The following is a 20,095-nucleotide window of genomic DNA, read 5'->3' as shown; positions in this document are numbered from 1 at the left end:
AGGGGGTGTAGCTCAGAGATCAAATACCCCTGGGTTCCATCCCCAGACCCACAAAAAAAAAAAAAAAAGAAGCTCCAAAAGAATTAAGCTGTTTTATTTAACATGTAAGAGTTGTCATGAAGCAAAGTTTATATACTTAGTTTTTCCATATCCTAATGTATTTCCCCAAATCTTTGTTAACATTTTATAGATACAGTTTTCCATTAGGTAGAACAGATATATATATTTCTTTTTACAGGTAACTAATTAAAGGTTTTGAAAGAGCTTAGACTATATCAGTTACAAGTTAGTCATAACACCATACATAACACCAGACCTTTAAACAATCAGATTAACATTATTGCTTAGTTTTAAAAAAATGGTGAATTTTAGCCAAATTCATACTGCTAGTCTTAATTTTATTTCCTATGCTCCTAAATCAAACTGCTCTGCAAGTAACATAGGTCTTGATGCAAAATTTTAAATTAACTGTAAACAATTCTAATTTTTTATTCAATATATATATTTCGCTTCACCTACTGTACTACCTCAGAATTGACCCTCCTGGAAGGAACCTTCTCACATGGAAAAAAACAATGTAGAGCTTCATCTCTTTAAAGATTTTCAAGTATTATAGGAACAAAAGACCATAAAAACAGATTCAAAAATTTGACATCTCTTTTTGCTTTACTAATTCTGGGGTAAGTGAAGTATAAAAAATGTCCCGTATTTCTTTGCTTAACATAATATACTAAGAAATACTGCAACTATATTTATGAACTTTTTTCCATCTTCAAGTAAGGGACATAATATGGTTCTACCAGCAAGGACAAATTAATTATCAATCTTATGAAACTTAACAGGATGGGAGGCACAAAAAGATAAATTTGACTTTGGCTTTTTTTTTAATAAACAAAAACCTAGCATTGACTCTGAAATGCCAGATTCAACAAGAACTACAAAAAAGAAAAAATTTCAGCAGCAAGCCATCATTTCATCACACATGGAGAATTCTGAAATAGCAATAGCTTCTTTATCCTCCTCCTCCCCTCAATCTGTATTATCTTCTTTTTGCTTTTCTTGCTTTTTGGTTGCAGGCAGCTCAAGGCTTGCCCACTGCATAGGTTCAGCTTTTCTCATGGTGATCTCAATCTTTGTTGCAGTCATAGTTACATAGCTTCGCTTTACATCAATCACCTATAACATATTAAGGAGAATAAAGTAAACATGGGTGGTTTTATTAGTTTCAGAGGAAAATACCAGTTTTGTTAATGCTAAAAATCCCAATCCCAGGCCTCAAAGGTTATGTTTATACCTGTATTTACATTTTTGATAAGATATAGTTCTTTCAAGTCAGTATTTACAAAGCTACTGTTTTTTGATAGACTTGTAGTACTTACACCCCATAATTTCACATTTTGATGAAATTCCTTTTCTCCTTCAAATACGATATGTACATTTAACTAAAAAAAAAAAAAAAAAAAGATAAGAGTCTTGATTAACTTTTCCTTGGTGCTGGGTACTAAATCCGGGGCTTTGCAGATGCTAAAGCTTGTGCTTTACCACTACATTACATACCCAAAAGTTGATTAATTGATCCAATTCACAACAAGAGTTTATAATACCCAAATAGCTTATAAAAATAAGACAATGATATAAATTATTTTAGGAAACTGCTAATACTGGTTTTTTTTTCTTTCCTTTCGGTGCTGGGGATTGAACTCAGGGACAGTCTACCTCAGAGGTATACCCCAGCCCTAATTTTTAATTTTTTTATTTGGAAACAGGGTCTTGATAAGTTGCTGAGAACCTAAGTTACTGAGACTGACTTCCAAACTGTGATCCTCCTGCCTCAGCCTACCAAGTACTGGGATTACAAGTATGTGTCACCAAGCCCAGCTCTCTTTCATTTAAGAAAACCATTAAACATTAAAAGAAAACAAATTGACTTGAAGTTAAATACTAAGAATTTAATAGCATATAATCTAAAAATTCTTATAAGCTACTACATATCTAGAATGGTTAACAGAAAAAAACTATTAGATTTAAAATAGTTTTCACAGAGCTGGGCAGAGTGACACACACTTGTAATTCCAGCATTTGGGAGGCTGAGACAGGAGAATCTGGGTTCTCAGACAGCTTCAGTTACTTAGTTAAGTCCTTTGCAACTCCGTGAGACCCTGTTTCAAAATAAAGTATAAAAAATAGGGCTTTGGGTGTAGCTCAGAGGTAGAAATGGGTTCTATCCCCAGTACTGCAAAAAAAAAAAGGTTTCCACAAAAGTAATTTAAAATTATTTTTCAAATGAGAAAGGTAAGAACAGTATTTCATAATACACTAACATGAAAACAATATATAGAAGACAATTTTTACTCTATAGTGTACTTACCAGTGTACTATTTGCTTCTACTCGACTAAGTTCTGGAAGGGAATTTTTAGCATAAACTGAAATGGTGACTTCACCCCCAGTCTGATGCCAGTCATGTCTACATGGAACTACTTTTTTCCCCTGTAATAAAAGAACATTTATAAGTTCAAAAAGCACAATATATTTAACTTCTTTAAAAGAAGAATTTGACCCATTTATAATCGAAAAATTACCAAGCACAATGTTAATGCTTTTAGGGCAAAAAATTTTAAAAGTAAAACACATTACAAACTTATTAGTTTTATAATTTGAAAATCACTTATTCCTCCATTTTTTTTCCTTTTAGGACTATAATATTTTACTCCATCCATCCATCCATCCATCCATCCATCCATCCATCCATCCATCCATCATACTGAGAATTAAACCTAGGGGGTCATTCTACCTCTGAGGTACTTAGCCCTTTATTTTTTATTTGGAAATAGGTTCTAAGTTGTAAACAGTCTAAGTTGCTGAGGTTGGCTTCAAACCTTTGATGCTCCAGTCTCAGCTTCCAAAGTACTAGTATTACAAGTGTGCACCACTATGCCAGTTTATGCATTTAAAAAGTCAACTTAAGAAGTCTTACTAAACTTTATTCAATTTTAACATTCTATAATCTTCTAGGCACTGTCAAAAAACATTCTTTAAAGACTAAAATGAGAATCAGACCTCTGCTTAAGTGGAATAAAACAGACAACATTTTAATCTCATGAAAAGGGGACCTTAGATTTATTTTCTACTGTGAAAAGAATTTGTAGCCGGGTGTGGTGACACATGCATGTAATCCCTGCGCTTGGGAGATGGAGACAGGAGAATCGCGCAGATTCGAAGCCAGCCCTGCTGGCTTAAGAGAGTGTTTCCAAATAAAAAATTAAATAAAATAGGTCTGGGAGTGTAGCCCGGAGGTAGAAGGGTTTCCAGGAACCCCAGTACCACCAAAAACATAAAAAAAAAAAAAAAAAAAAGATGCAAATGGTGTTTGTTTTATAAAGGAGATTTTTTTTTTTTCTGTACTGGGGATGGAATTTGGGGCATTCTACCTCCAAGCTACACCCTCAGCCTTATTTTTTTATTCTTTATTTTGAAACAAGGTCTCACTAAGTAGCAGAAGGCCTAAGTAGCTGAGGCTGTTCTGACCTGCAAGCCTCCCAAAAGCTGGGATTATAAAGTGTGCGCCATAATGCCTGTCTTAAAGAAAAATAATTTTGTCACATAATTTAAGAACCCAAGACACTTCAGTTATAATTTGGTACACTTGTAGTAAATTTAAATTATGTATGTCACCTTTTTCCCCCTAAACTTAGATACTTAATGCAATTAAGATTCTCAGTAATTCACTGAGACTTAAAAATAAAATAGGTCTGGCATGTAGCTCAGAGGTAGAATGAGTCTGAATTTAATCTTTGGTACCAGAAATAAAATTAAATCTTAATAAAAATATATAATTTCATTAAAGGTTATAATCTAAGAGCTTTTTAACGTAATAGAAAAGAAACATTTTTTAAATTAAAGCTCTTACATTTTGGAACCTTAGAGAAAATGTACAGGCCTCACTTTCTTCTAATAACAATTCCTGGAGCTAGGCGTGGTGGCATATAACTGTAATCTCAATACCTGAGGGGCTGAGAAAAAAAAAAAAAAAAAAAAAAAACAAACCTAGAGGTTTGAGACCAGCCTCAGAAACTCAGCTAGAGCCTCTGCAACCTAGTGAGACCATCTGAAGACAAAAAAGTAAAGATAAAAAGGGTTAGCAGCATAACTCAAAGGTAGAATGCCTCTGAGTTCAATTCCTAGCATAATACACACATATATGTGCACGTGTGCACACACAGAGTACTGGAAATTTAAGTAGTCAATTATTTTAAGTTTGAAGAGTATAATATTCAATCATGTGTTACTAAAGGCAACTATAGAATATTCAAATGATAAATACATTTCTAAATTTATATACAACTGTTTTCTAAGTTATAAGGCACAAGTTTTATGAACTAAAAAGCCTCATTATATTGGGCTAATCTCACACAGCACATAAGATTAATTTACAAAGCACAATGTAAATAATTAACAATAGCTAATAGTTAAACTTATTCAGCAATAAACTGTGTTCCTTCTTACAATTTTATGGGCATTGAGAGAATTTTGTGTATATTTCAAGTTCATTTTACGAAGCTGTCCAGGGAAGTAGGAATTCATGCTTTTTCTCTTGATAAATTTCACTGCAGTAAGCAAAGGAATTCAAAAGAATTCTACTGAAACAAGTCTACATTTCTCATCTTTGGACACAAAACACACTAAATATAATGTTTGTGGATATGGAAATGGCTGAAGTCTTAAGTGGCCAGAAAAAAATCAGGTCTAAATGTAAGGCAAAATCAAATTAATAGAAAAAGTGATTTTTTTTTTTTTTTGGTGGTACTGGGGTTCCTGGAAGCCCTTCTATATCTGGGCTACACTCCCAGACCTATTTTTTTTTTTTTTGTAAACAGGGTCTCTTAAACCAGCGCGGCTGGCTTCGAACCTGCGCAATCCTCCTGTCTCTTCCTCCCAAGCGCGGGGATTACAAGCGTGCGCCACCACGCCCGGCAGAAAAAGTGAATTTTTAAGACAATAAAAAATGCTAACAAGCCTTGAACTTATACCCACACAACATACATAAGGGCTATTCCACACAATATATGGTCCTTTAAGAGCTTGATTAATGTTACTTTTATTTTGTGGAATATAAATATTAAACTATGTGAAAGAACTTTTCTTTCTAAGTATAAAGGCATAATTATCTCAAATCTCTTAAAAATGACTCAGATAACTACAACTAGGTGCTCAGTGTTGTTATTTTGAAAAGATTACTTACAGCATCCTTTTTAGTCCACATGTGTTTTCCTGTGGTACAGCCTTCTTGGGCTAAGAATGTATTAAAATCAGAGGTTTTCCTTCTACAACAGCTCCAATATTTCATCCTTTAAATTATAAAAAAAAATTTCAGTGGTATAATCTTGAAATCAATTAAATCTTGAAGTATATAGTGATGAGCATAATTTCTTAAAGTTATTAAGCATGCAACTTTTCTCACTAGTGTTTAAGTTACTGAACAGTTAAAAAAATATAGATATCAGGGAGACCAGTAATCTAAAACCACAATATTTTTTTTTCTTCTTGGTGTTGGCCATGGAACCCACAGCCTTGCACATGCTAAGCAAGTGCTCTACCAATGAGCCACATCCCCAGCCCTCCAAAATTCCATTTAGTATAGTAATTTTGGAGCAACTCACCAACACTAAAAAACAAAAAAATTTCACTAGGTTTTCACTGATAGGTCACACTCCAGTGACCTCATAAAACTACCCAAAAGTGACATGACTAAAAATTTGTAATTCTCACATTTCAATAAATAGTAAAAAGAACATAAAACAAAAACTAATGTTTACACTCAACTTATAATGGTCAATCTTGACGTGGGAGAAACCCACTTTTACAGACACAAGAGGCTAAACCTTCAGGTCTAAGCTCTGAAACATATAGAAAAGTTGGAAAATTTGTAATACTGTACTGTATTTCTATAAACTACAGCATAATATAGAAGACAAGCTCTCAACTGAAAGCACTGGAAAAATGTATGAGTTTTCTTGGTTAATGGTGCCTTAATTGCCCACAGCTAAAATTCTGTGTGTCCTAGAACACATAGGACAGGCCTTCAAATAAACAAACAAAACAAAAAATAAATTTATCCTAGATAGGAAAAGCACCATACTAAAATATAAGGCATAATGAAAACATATAAGGTTTGAATCATAATGGTTACTTAATAACTTTTTCTCAATGTTAAAAGACAAAACCCACATTTTCAGCTTAAAGACTAAACAGAAATGGATGTAAAATTCTTAATACTGCATGGTAAATAATGTTTAAAGATATAAAGGCTTAACTTGTCTAACCTCTACTACAAAGTATTTTAATTAGTCATGTATAAGTTACCCCTCATGGAAAATAGGTACTCCTGAATGATATACACAGACTTCTTCTAGGCTCTGTAGACCCTGATATGTCTAAGAGGGAAAAAAAAAAGAAAAAAAAAGAGAAAATTAGCTGCTTATCTTTCAATTACTCCTTATATATATTTGTAGTACAGTACTTCATATTTCTATGACCTTCTGAAAAATACTCAAGAAATAACAATGGTTACCTAGAACACTGATCAGGTCATTCCATTAAAGAATAAAATATGATTCCCTTTGAACTTCAATGAAATGAAGAAAGAAACCAGAATACTGGAAGGGTAGTGGGAGAAGAAAGTGGGGAAGGAAAAAATGAGGTTTGAGGAGGGAACAGTTTAAATAAGATTAGTTCCATAAATGAAGGTATCACTATCAATCTCACCAACATGGATAAGGAGGATGGGGGAGTGGGGGAGTCATATATGAAGGAAAATACACCAAGCAAACTGTACATGTAGTTATGTATCTCTTTGAATCTCACTATGACATATAATTACAAGATACAAATAAAAGTATACAAAAAATGATTCCCTTTTGGATATGGTTAAATTTTAGGTCTATGTGAGAAAGGCAAACAGAAAAGTAGACAATCATCTGTATTAAGATGTTTTTACAGTCTTTTGGTTCTGAGGTTCCATCCAAATATAATCAGTTATTTAAATGTACAGAGATAAGTTAAAACCAAGGGATTAGTATTTTCAACAGAAATCAAGTTACACATAATTTATGTGTATAGTAAACTTTGTGTGGGCATTGTCAGTTAATATGGAAATCAATTCTGGAAGTTGTAGAGTGATGGTGATTTCTTATCCCTAACAAATGGTAAAATGAGCTGCAGACCTATATATATATATCCATGGTTTGTCTGGAAGATCCGGGCCCCAATTGCTGCTGTAGGTGAAGGCTCTACAGATGAATTCACAAAAAGTTATGTTAATAAAACATGGATGCAGCCAGTAGCATATTTTCTACTTTTGTATTTACATTAACTACCTATAAGTATAAAGAAAATAAAATTTGGTGTTTAGTTTTTGTAAATCATTATGTATTAGGTGTATATTTCTCCTAAATATATTCCATATATTCCATAAGCACATAAATTCCATTGTTAGATTATGAATTTATCACTACTGCTCTTGAAACCTTTTCTTCCCATCTTATTTGATAGCACTCTATGCACTGTCTCACAAAGCAAAATCCTACAAGTGTTCTTCAGTTTCTCTTTTGCCTCTACCTATGTAGTCTATCATAAAATCTTGTCAGTGTGACTCGAAAGTATCAGTTTAATTTTCTAACCCTAGTCACAAATTAGAAGATTTTAGACAGAGAAATTAAAATTAGTAATTTTAATTACTAATTAAATAATTTTGTACTAATTAACTTGATTCTTATTCCCTACTACCTTATTATAACATCTAATTACCATCACTCTTGTTTAAAGTCTTTTAATTATATGTACCTCATACCTTGTACAATAATCAATTCTAGGTACTTTGCACATTTAAATGTACTTCTGCATGAAAAAATACTCAACCCTGAAGTAAACAAATATTTCTTAATTAAGACAGAAAAAGCACTAGGCATGTATAAAAGATGTAAAACTGTATTTTATCAAAATTAAAGTAGCTCTATTTGTCAAAGCTATCATGGACAGTAAAAAGGTGAGTATGCCTCATAAAGATCAAGTAAAAATAAAGCTAATACTACAAAGTGTTAGCAAAGTGTGGAAGTGAAACCTTTCTCATATACTTCTAATAGGAATGTAAAGTTACACAACTACTTTGGACAACTACATGCATGGAAGTATCTGTTCAAGCAGAAGATATATATACAATTTCACTTCTAGTCATATGTGCAAATGTGCACATGACCCAAAAGTCACACAGAAAATGTTTGTAGTAGCACTAAGTTGTGACACCTAAACACTGGCATACTTTAAAGCAATGAAAAAAGCAAACAAACAAACAAACAAACAAAAAAACTATGGCTATGTATAATAAAGATCAATCTAACAAACATTAAACAAAAGAAGAAGTGTACCTGGTCTATGATTCCATTCACAATAAGTTAAAACAATTGGTAATATTTTCAGAAAAATGTAGTTACCTTTGGGGAAGGGGAAAATGTATGACAGGAATCATGAGTGGTGTGCAATGCTGATGTTCTCTGTAACAATCCCTTGGATGTAAGTTTACTCTTGTCCAGTTTACCTCCCCCCCCCCCCCCCCCCCCGGTGGTACTAAGGATTGAACGCAGGGGTATTCTACCTCTGAGGCTCCACCCCTAGCCCTATTTTATGTTTTATTTTGAAACAGGGTTACATTAAGTTACAGAGGGGCCTCACATGTTCCTAAGGCTATCCCCCTTATCCTCCAGTTTCAGCCTCCCAAGTTCTAGGATTGCAAGTGTGCACCACCACGCCTGGCTTATTTTAACAAATTTTAATGTTATACTTTATTGGAAAAGATAAAAAATTCCTTTAATGGCTTCCATAATCTAAAATATGGTCTAGCAGTACTAAGGATTGTTAGAATTTGCCTACTACTTAGAGCTGAGTCCAATTACACACCAGCAAATTTATACCATTTCTATTAACTACTGTTTTCTTTATACTACTGCTATCACTTCTATTGGGAATCTTTTTCCATTTTTCAAACTCTGTTCCTTTCTCAAAAACTTACCATGTACTCTCTCTTTGATCTTTTCCCATCACTCTACCACTTGTGCTGCCTTTATTACCCCAAGAACTATTATTCCTTTTCAACCACTACTTCTATTTCATATACACATGATTATACTTCTATGTCTTTCCTTTAATAAGCAAGGTGATTATTTAACAACACCATCAACCAAGAAAACGTTCCAGACACAGTTCCTTTCACATCCAACCCATTAGCAATACCTGTAAATACTTTCAATACATACTATTTATTTTATATGTATTTTCTGTGCTTGGCACTGTTCTAACATTCAAGACATGACAAAGAACTATCAGAGCTCTGTTGTTATAAACCTTGTATGAGTGGGGGTAGGGACAGGATGGTAGCAAAATAAGCCAAATAAGTACCATGGAGAAAAAGAGAGATGGAGAGAGGTAATATTTACAAAGTAGGGAAAAAAAATCTTCATTTTTAGGATAAAGGCTAAACTTCTTATCATGGCTTAATACCTCTAAAATCTTGCCTATTGCTTTACCCACTAATTCTACAACCTTATCCAGCCTCCACTAACCTTGTTATTTCATGAACAGCCCAATTTTAAAGCCTCTACTGGTACTGCCTTATCTATAGCACTCTTCCTCCAGGTTTACAATGTATCCTCTATATTATTCAAAATTCTGATTCAGTGTCACCATGTCAGAAAGAACTTCACTAACAATCTTAACAGCTCCCAGAGCATCACACTAGTTCTATTTACTTCATTTCTACCTGAATTTACAATATTTAATTACCTACTTGTTTTTCCTCTGACCTACCAGAATGTCAGTTCCACAAAGAGATTTTGTCATTACAACTGTTATTCCAAACACCTGAACATGTCTGGCGCACAACAAGCACTTGGTAAATATTAATTAAATTAGAACCCCATGATTCTATTAGATATGATGCTCCTCTGAGACTGTCTTTTATACATGTCTGTATTCCAAGTCCTAAACATAGGGTTCACCATATAACAGACACCAACTATTTGCTATATTGAGGATGAATTATATTCCCTTCCTTCAAAATTAAAATTTTATCTCATATCATCACAAGATCTATAATATATACCTTTGAACACCCTCCATTTTTACATGAGGTCCCAATCTTAATCTCATCACTATCTTCTTCTGAAATGAAAAAGAAAAAGCAAATTAAATTTCACTACTATCTTCTTTTTAAACAAAAAAAAAATTTAAATTAAAACATCCAATATCTTTTTCTAATGTGTGTGCATGTGTGGTAATACTCAACCCAGCAGTATTCTATCACTGAGCCATAACCCCCGTCCTTCCTTCTTTTATTTTGAAACAGGGTCTTGCTGATTTATAGCACACCGGCCTAGAACCTGTTCTGTCTTAGCCTTCCAAGTACTAGGGTTACAAGTATGCACCACCATGCCTGGTTGTATCTATTTTAACCTTGTAAAAGAGAAATCATGAAAGGGTTTTTTTGTCTCATGCTATCAGTTGTATTTTGGTGAACATTAAATATATTTTAAATTATTCACAAAACCATTTTTAATTGTCAAATTTAGCTCTGTTAAAAATTATAATAAACCACAGAAAAAACTGAAATGAAGTTTTCTTTTTCAATAAAAAATACAATGAGGTGAACCACATCTTTTATTCTGTGCTACTGTTTAGAAAATGTTTTTGTAGTTACTGATTTTTTCATTCTTCCATGCATTATATACTCCTAAGCATGATAAACTCCTATATCATTAGAATGAATAACTGCATAGAAAAAATTACAACACAACAAAATAAAACCTTACCTTTCTTGTCATCTTCAGTCCCTGATGACAGCTTAAGTTTATCAAGTGCTTGTTTTAGGGAGGCAGATATTTTTAATTCCAAATTTGTCATTGGTTCATCCGGGCTGAAGAATTTTGAAACCTTATTACCATTAATTAGTTACTATAATTAATACAATCAAAATTAATAGATTTAAAACCTTTATAAGTTCCTTGTGAATCCAGTTATTCCTTATGAAAAGCATTTTACAAATAATATTATCTACAATTTAATCTCTTAATGGAAAACAATTTTTTAAAATTTATTTTTATTTTTTATTTTTGGTGGTACTGGGGTTCCTGGAAACCCTTCTACCTTTGGGTTACACTCCCAGACCTATTTTTAATTTATTTTTTATTTGGAAACAGGGTCTCTTAAGCCAGCACAGCTGGCTTTGAACCTGTGTGATCCTCCTGTCTCCACCTCCCAAGTGCAGGGATTACAAGTGCACGCCACCATGCCCAGCAGAAAACATTTTTAAAGTATTAGGTCTCAAATAATTATGCTATTGCCAACCTATTTAATTAACCAGTAGGGCCAATGGGAAGGAAATGAAGACCAGGAATAGGAGTTGTCAAGATAAGTAACTCTGAGGAAAGGACAGTAAGGTACCTTTCCATTCCAAGCCTAAGCAAAATGCTGTGCACATAATTAACAGGCAATAAATATGTATTAAGTAAATTCATAATCACTTCTAGTACAAAGAGTTTATGTGGACACTAACTGCAACTCTACAATGTACCTTGGCCTTTTTATTGCTTCTACTGGTTTAGGGGCTTGAATGATGTGCTCCTGAAATTTGGGCTTCAATTCAGATAGTTCTTTCTTCTCCGTAGTCTTGACTTCGGGTTTGACTGGCTCAGGTGGCTTCTCACTATTATGCCTACCTTTTGTACAGCCCTGTTGGTCAAAGGTATTCATTAAGAGTTATTCAATTATTTGCCAGGACAGAAATACTTTTATTATATTGAATTATCTTAAGGAACCAAAAATAGGATTCCAAACTTGCTATATATGTAAAGGTTTTAGCTCTAAATAAAACTTTTTTTAAAAAAAGCCTTTAAAAATTATTTATGTACAAGTCTTTTACTCATGAAAACCTCAATTTGAACCCCCATTCTCTATCTTAGTAGCTATGACCTTGAGCAAGATAATCACATAAAATCTGTTTTCTTCATCTGTAAAAATGAGACAATGGCACTTAGTTTTCTTAGTGGTATATAAAATAATGGTATACTAATGATGTCTTAAATCTGATAAAAGTTAACTGCTCCTAACTAAAAATGTTTTAAGTTGTTTGTTGCCTATCACTTTTTCTTAATGTTCTTTTGAGACTTAACAATAAGAACTTACAATGACCAAAGAATAATTAATATTTTAAAATCCTAACCACCTTTAAAATCTAGAGCTTCCTATGATACTATTTTAAGGGAGATAATCTAGAAAAAAAATTAGTACTTACTACAATGCTTAAGAAATCAGAAAAATCAGTTGTCCTTCTCTTACAGCAAGACCAACCCTATGAAGATACAAAAAAAAAGCATGAAAACTATATTTCTTTGGGAACCCAACCCACTGAAATATTTCTGTATTTATCTCCTTTAATTAGATTTTAGGGTTTTAAAGTGCTGTAACTGGTTATCCTAATCACATGAAATAATTTCCAGTTTTTGATAAAAAACAACAAAACTTAAAACGTAAAACTGCCTAAGCCAGGCAGAATAACACGTGCCTATAATGCCAGTACGTGAGAGGTTGAGACAGAAGTATCTGATCAGGTTCAAATACAGCATATATAACTTAGTGAAATCTTGTTCCAAAAAGCCCAGAGGTAGGATACCCCCGGGGTTCAATTTCCAAATTTCCAGTTCCAACACACACACACACACACACACACACACACACACACACACACGCATGCACGCACTAAAAAACCCAGGAACAATTATAAAAATGTAGAAATAAACAAAACTCATTGTTGTCTAACAATAACTACTCTTATTTTAGAACACCATAGTAGATTATTTAATTTAGCAACCTACTTGTTAAATCTTGGAAGGTAAAATGATCCTTTTACCCAAAAGTATGAAAATATAAAAACTAGACTACAAATTTTACCTCTAAATCCAGCATGCTAAAAACATCAAGGAAACAGAAACAGCACTCTTGAGCCATGGGAGGTCCTAAATTAGATTACGGGCCAACTATATATATCCACCTGGGCCTATTTCTGGTTATACTGCAAAAAGAATTTGGTGGTGATTTTCTGCACAATATAAACATTTAGATTTCCTTTAAAAATTAAATAGCTTATGGTTCAAAATTTCCTTTAATTAATTAATTAATTAATTAGGGGTATGGTATGGGGGATGAAATCCAGAGTCATTCTACCTCCAGGCTAAACCCCTGGTCCTATTTTATTTTTTTATTTAGATAAAGGATCTCACTAAGTTGCTGAGACTGGCTTTAAAACTGCAACTCCAGCCAGAAGTGGTGGTGAATATCTATAATCCCAGTACTTGGGAAACTGAGACAGGAGATCATAGTTGAGGACAGTCTCAGCAAGTATTGAGATTCTCATCAACCTAGTGAGACCTTGTTTCCAAATAAAAATAAAATAGGGCTGGAGTTGTAGCTTGGAGGTGGACTGCCCCTGAGTTCAATTCCCAGTGCCACCAAAAATCAATCAATCAATCAATTAATGAACATAAAACTGCAATCCTCTTGTCTCAGTTTACCAAGTACTTGGTTATAAGCGTTCACCACTACAATGAGCTTCCTTTATTCTTGAAATTTAATTCTTTTACTCTGAACTGAGATGTAGAAAACCAAATACCTGTACCTTAATTTAGAGTTCAACTAGTATTGACAACAGTCATCAAAAAAGTTACTCAGTAAAAGAGAGAGCTTTATTCTCTTAATCATACATACATAAAGAATTGTCAGATACTAGGATATACACATGTAAAAAATGACACAAGCTGGGCATGGTGGCACACACTTGTAATTCTCATACTTGGCAGGGGGGGGGGGAGACAGGAGGATCGCGCAGGTTCAAAGCCAGCCACGCTGGCTTAACAGACCCTGTTTCCAAATAAAAAAAATATAAAAATAGGTCTGGGAGTGTAGCCTGGAGGTAGAAGAGTTCCATCCCCAGTACCCCCCCCAAAAAAGAAATATTTATATACAAGCATGTCAATGTCAGTAAAAAGTTGGTAACTTTCTTTTCCTGAGGGTTGTCCTTTTCTCTGAATATTACCCGTGTAATATTAAAATGCTCCTTCTTTTGTTAAGACAAGTTTAATGTCTTACTTGGTCAAATAAAAAACTAGTGACTATTTTGATGTACATATTTTGTCTGAAATCTACTGGGTTATGAAATCCAATAGTCTTGAAAAACCTAATAAAAAAAGTTTATAGTATAGAAGTAATTATAAACAGGCGAACTACGAGTAACAAAAACACTCTAGAAACTGTTTTGATGTTGCCATTGAGACACATAAATAGAGATATGATGTAAGAACCACTGGTATAGAGGTGACACTGAGGACACATTTGAACTAAATGAGAAAATAGGAAGCTAAGGACTGAGAAGTAAAGTATTTGTATGGTTAGGAGATAGGAGAATAGTATAGGAAAATTAAGGCATAATAATATAAAGAACAGTAATGGTAGTCTAAGAGAGAAAATTCCAAAAATAGCTATTGCCATTGAACCAGTTTCTAGCACTATAAAGTTCTATAAAAAGAATCTATAAAGATGTAATGATTCATATCTCAAATTGTCTAATATTTTGTTCTCACTCAAAACCAAGCAGACTAACATGAATTTGTTACATGCTACACAACTTTATGATTTAATCAGTTAAATCCCAAGAGTCTAACTTCATTCTAAAAAATATAACTGGAAAACTCAAATAATTAAACATTTAAGACTGTTTATATTCTTGAGAACATCATAGAACCTAAAATCATGACACCTCAACTACATTTTCTTTTGATATATGCAAATGAAATGTCTCAAATGTATTATATTATCATGAGTTTTTTAAAAAAAAGTCATCATCAAAAGGCATCCCTTTATTTCTCTAATTCCCCAGAACATAAGGAAAATACAGGTTAAGAACTGCAATATCTCTTTTCAGTAACATACTCTAAACATATTTGACACTTGGGATTGGCACAAGTGTTTATAACAATCACTCCTAAAATTATGAGCTATTTCCACAGCGATGAACTGAAAGGCTGAGAATCATTATAACTTTCCCTTCAAAATGAGAAAGCTAAGAAATTATCAGGAAAATGATTTTGAGTGGAAAAATGATTTTTTTATTTTAATGGAGTATAAGCTTAAATCATACCATGATAGTCATTAAAAAAGCAAAATGCACAAGCTGACAAACAGATGAGAAAATGAAAAGAAATTAATTTCTGAATTTGCTATACAAATGAAAACAACAAAAATGTAACTAGTTCCTACCTTTAATGCATCATGAAAGACTGGAACACCTGGGTGGTATGTGCAAGCATCTGGTTAAAAATAGAAAAAAAAATTCACTCTTTAAAATGAAAACAAACAAACAAACAAAAAACAGGTATACATCACTATTTCCTGTAGTATTAAGCTTCATCCTTTTCCCAAATTCAGTAATATTGTTCCTTAAAAATTTACTAATGCTTGTGTTTGATGCACAGCACGAACTCTCTTGTACTCAAATAGTAAGAGTTAAAATTTTAATGAAGAGTGTGATGGCTAGAGAAAAACACAAAACAGTTCAAGAATAACAAGTTATATTTATATTCCTCTAATCTTTGTAGTGAAATTCATTTAGAACTAAAACTTCATGCCCCACAATTTTAACCATATTTCAGTTCTTTTATAAAAATGCAGTCAACCTTAAGTGTACTTATGTGCACTGATCCATAAAGGTTGCTCAAGAGACTCCATAAGAATGTATTTTGAAGCCAGGTGTGGTGGCGCACGGTTGAAATCCCAGTATTTGGGAGGCTGAGACAGGAGGATTACACAGGTTCAAAGCCAACCTCAGCTATTTAGGGAGGCTTTCAGCCACGTAGTGAGACCCTGTTTCCAAATGAAATATTAAATAGGTCTGGGAGTATAGCCTGGAGGTAGAAAGCCCCTGGTGTTCCATTCCCAGTACCACACACACATACAAAAAGAATGAATTTTGGAGGAATAGGACTCATATTTTTAAAACTATTATAATATATAACTTCTAATTGCACATTCTTACATAGGTGTCAATTCCTATTAGATACAAACCTCATTAAAAAGAATTGTTGAGTTCTACAGTTTATTGTCAGGGTTGTCACTGATTATCATTCTACATGTTCCTTCCTCATTCCCTTACCATTTATCTTAATTCTCTTTTGAAAATAAGGTTAATACAATAGGCAACATAGAGTATCTTTTTAAAAAATCCAGGTAACACAGGCACATTTAACTTTGGTTAGAAGTAACAAGAGCTTAGAGAAAACAGGTCACCTCCAACCCTCACAAATAAAAGGCAAACGTACTCAACCTAAAAGCCTATTTAACTTTCCATTCTATATAACCTCTGACTCCTGGTGTTGCCTCTAAATGATTAAATCTCCCTATCCTGTACTAACAGCCACTACTACTTCCTTTATAATTATCTGCTTTACAGATACTATCCTAGCTAATGTAGTATTAAGTATTTTCCTGGAACAGTATTCTGTGGGTTAGGAATTGATCTTTTAGTAGTAGAATTAAGAACTGCATGAGCAGGTTGGAAGTAGAAATTCATTCACAAAAGGACAGGAAGTTGAGAGGAAAATAGAAATAGAGAAGAGATACGGTATTGTCTAAAATCAACTATGTTATACAGCCAGAGGCATAAACTGTACAATGTACAGGCTGTGGCATAAAGCAGTCATAATAGTGGTCAGTTTTGGCAAAATGGTAGCAGGAGAGATTCAGATCTTAACCACACAACTAGCATAAACAAAATTTGAAAACCACTCTTTTGAAAAGCAAGTAATATAAGCAGATGAATAAGTTCTGTAGCCTTTATCAGGCTCAAATTAAAATGCTTTAAGGAAGAAGTTACAGAAGTAGTTAAGTGTCAAGGGCTTTTCACACTGGACTTAACCCTGGCTAAAATTCTTACTGCATCACTAGGAGCTGCTTCAGTTTTCTCATCTATGTAGATTAAACAAAACATTGTTTGCAGAACTGTGCTATTTCTGGAGTGTTTAATAATCCCAGTTACCAACTATGTTTCTTTTGAACAGTTATATAACTTGTAATATAAACTAAAATGTCCCATCACCTTCAGAGTCCACTTTTTGTTTCTAGAAAAAAAAAATCATAAGGAGATATATTCAATAAGCAGGGCAATTATGCCACACCACCAAGAAACAGAATACTGACTGACTAGATTGAGATGGTTAAATATCTGTCACAGATCCATCGTCTAGCTCCAGCTCCATGTAAGAGATTTGCTATTAGATGCCTTTTAATCTTCATCTCTATTTTCTTCACTTTTCTTTACTTTCTACTCATGCTCCCTGTTACTTAATATATTAAGTCTCTAAAATGATCTAGACTTTGGTGCACTATGGTCTCACATCATAATGTAGTTCATACTGATAGAGACAAACATGTACCAGGTGAGCTCCCCCATCCCATTCCCACAGATTAGCACTGATATTCTTACACATATACATAATATTTATGGAAGTGCTTCCTTCAATAATACCCCCCGCCCACCCTTCCCTGACCACCTCCCTTGTTCCAGTGGGGTTTCTCCTCCATTGTCTAATGTCCCTCTTGTATCTCCATTACTCCCTAGCTTCCACATAAGAGAAAAAATATATATGACCCTTCACTTTCTGTGCCTGGTGACTCTTGAATTATCCCTTAACATAAAGTTCTCCAGGTCCAACTATCTGACTGCAAATGACTTAATTTTGTTCTTTACTGTTACACAGAATTCCACTGTTGTGTATATTCCACAATTTTGTAATCCATTCATCTGTTGATGGTCGTCTATGTTGGTTTTATAAACTTTCAGCAATCTTAACTGGAATTCCTACTGCACTGGGTACTGTTGACCACCCAATCCTTGAGGATCCCCTTTGGTTTTCCTGTAGGATTTTTTTCTTCTCTATTTTTCTAATGCCCTGCATTATTTCACACATGGACACACTGATTTTCAATAAATAGTGGCATCTCACCTTGAACTGTAGACTGAAATATAACTCCCTAGTTACTGATCCCATACAACAAAGCACTGGTAGAATATGTGTATATGCCATGTTTTGATTTACATAAACCTCTAGCATAAATGGCTTTAAAATCCCTCTTTTCTCAATTTTGTCACCCACTGAAATATCCCAACTTTCTCCTTAATATATTTATGTTAATATTTCTCTTGTTTTTTTCGGTACTGGGGATGGCACCCAAGGGCATTCTACCCCGAGTAACACCCCAGCCCTATTTTTTATTCTTTATTTTGAAACAGGGTCTCACTGAGTTGCAATGGGCCATGCGATCTTCCTGTCTCAGCTTCCCAAATGCTAAGATTACAAGTGTGCATATGTTAATATTTCAAACATCTCAGAGGTGAAAACGATTTTTAAAGGGATGTTTTAATCTCGTTCCCAACGCTGAACTATGTTACTATGATGCTGAACTCAGTCGCTCTATTAAACGGGTCTATTATTGCATGTTTCAGAGGGTTGTTGTCAAAAACAAAATCCAATAATAAAGTGTTGAACTAACACCTGGCATATTTAAAAACAAAATAAATGCTAGCTGAGTTTAAGGAATTGCCATTATCCATGACAATCATGGAATAACTTATTTTTATCGCGCTCACGAATCAAAATGAAAATCCATGGGTCATTTCCACTGTTCACCTCATAGAGTCACTAACTTTCACTTCGCATCCTGAACTCTACACCTAGGTGCCTTAGGGAAGGAACATTCACCTGTCACTTTACGCTGAAGACTAAGGCCTCAGCAAGAATTCGCAGCAAATGCTGCCATGATGGAAAGGAGAATGAAATGGTGCACTGAGGGGGGGGGGTGTATCAAAACTTTGCGGGATTTACAAAAAAAAAGAATAATTTCTCTCACTAGAAACACTTCTTTCAAGTGCAATTTATCACAGCGGGTCAAGGAGGCTGTCCTGAGATCAGGCAGAACGTAAATGCTGGCCTAACTCGTGTCCACCCTTCTTTCCGCTGCTCTCCCCCCGTACTCCCCACCCCCAGAAATCACAGCGGGCCCCGCTGCGGAGCTCAGAGCGGCAGGGCGCGCTCGGGAGCACTCCTCAACTTCCCCCCAAGAGGCTGCGGGGCCCGGGGCTCCGGGTGTCGGCGCAAACCCCTGGCCACATCAGCGGCGCGGCCGGGGGAGCCCGGCTCGGCCGGCGCGGGGATGGCGGGCCCGGCCGGCGCGCTCCTCTTACCATCCGCATTGGTCTCGGGGTCGAAGCGCTGGCCGCAGCCCCGATTGTAGCACAGCAGAGCCATTTCCCTTCCCCACCGTCCCGGGCAGGTCCAGACGCCGGGAATGAACCGCAAGACGGTGAGATTTCAGCTTCAGCGCGGCGTGTCGGCTCCGCGGCTGCGCGCTTCCGGAAGCCGGCCGTTCCGCTTCAGGAACCTTCGCGAATTTTCCGGTCGCGCAGGCGCAATAGGGAGGAGGCGAGGCGGCGCCCGCCGCGGGAACCTTGCCTCTTGCGGGCACCGAGGTAGGTTGGACTCCGGAGGGTGGAGGCCGGGGTCTAAAGCGAGCCCGGACATCTGTAGGTGAAACACTCGCAGCGGAAAACGAAGGTCTTTGGGGGCTGGTGCGGTCCGTTCAGATTTAGGCGCCGCCCTGTCGTGGCATCGGTGTCTGTGTGTGAAACAAAGTGTCCGCTCTTTCGATCACACGCGCGCCCTGGCAACCTGCGTTTGAGGCTGTCATCACACAGCTGGAGCGTAAGTGTAGAATCCTACACAATCTTCAACCCCCTGCGTAGAATGTGGAGCATACGAAACGAGAGGAGTGGTGGACGAGTCTGTCCGTGTAGGTGACGGTGTCTGTCCCCACAGATCTCTGCAGCATTGAAGAAATGTAGGCATCAGGGCCAATTTTGATGACTGAACAATTGCAGCCAGAAAGTAAAACCTCTGAAAAGCAAGATTAACCAAGACATGTATGGGTCAAATACAGTTCTAGAAA

General features: G+C 35.3%; 1 protein-coding gene across 2 annotated transcripts; it reads right to left on the bottom strand.

Annotated features, from left to right (window-relative positions):
• Positions 1-1,029: 1,029 nt before the first annotated feature.
• CHORDC1 (cysteine and histidine rich domain containing 1) lies at positions 1,030-19,398 on the bottom strand (the record flags this gene model as incomplete). 2 transcript variants are annotated; one of them, XM_080712337.1, is made up of 11 exons in its annotated part: positions 1,030-1,176; positions 1,380-1,442; positions 2,369-2,488; positions 5,241-5,346; positions 6,362-6,432; positions 10,152-10,210; positions 10,858-10,961; positions 11,619-11,776; positions 12,339-12,395; positions 15,356-15,405; positions 19,335-19,398. In XM_080712337.1, the coding sequence occupies 11 exons, from the start codon at positions 19,396-19,398 to the stop codon at positions 1,030-1,032; spliced, it is 999 nt and encodes a 332-aa protein (XP_080568463.1). The 2 variants fall into 2 exon arrangements, with proteins under 2 accessions (XP_080568463.1, XP_080568464.1); XM_080712338.1 differs by lacking the exon at positions 12,339-12,395.
• Between the last annotated feature and the right edge of the window lie 697 nt (positions 19,399-20,095).

The sequence above is a fragment of the Muscardinus avellanarius genome, assembly GCF_963383645.1.
Source record: "Muscardinus avellanarius genome assembly, chromosome: 1".
NCBI classification, from domain to species: Eukaryota; Metazoa; Chordata; class Mammalia; order Rodentia; family Gliridae; genus Muscardinus; species Muscardinus avellanarius.
The sequence above is the reverse complement of the archived record's forward strand: the minus strand, read 5'-3'. Positions and strand labels throughout refer to the sequence as shown.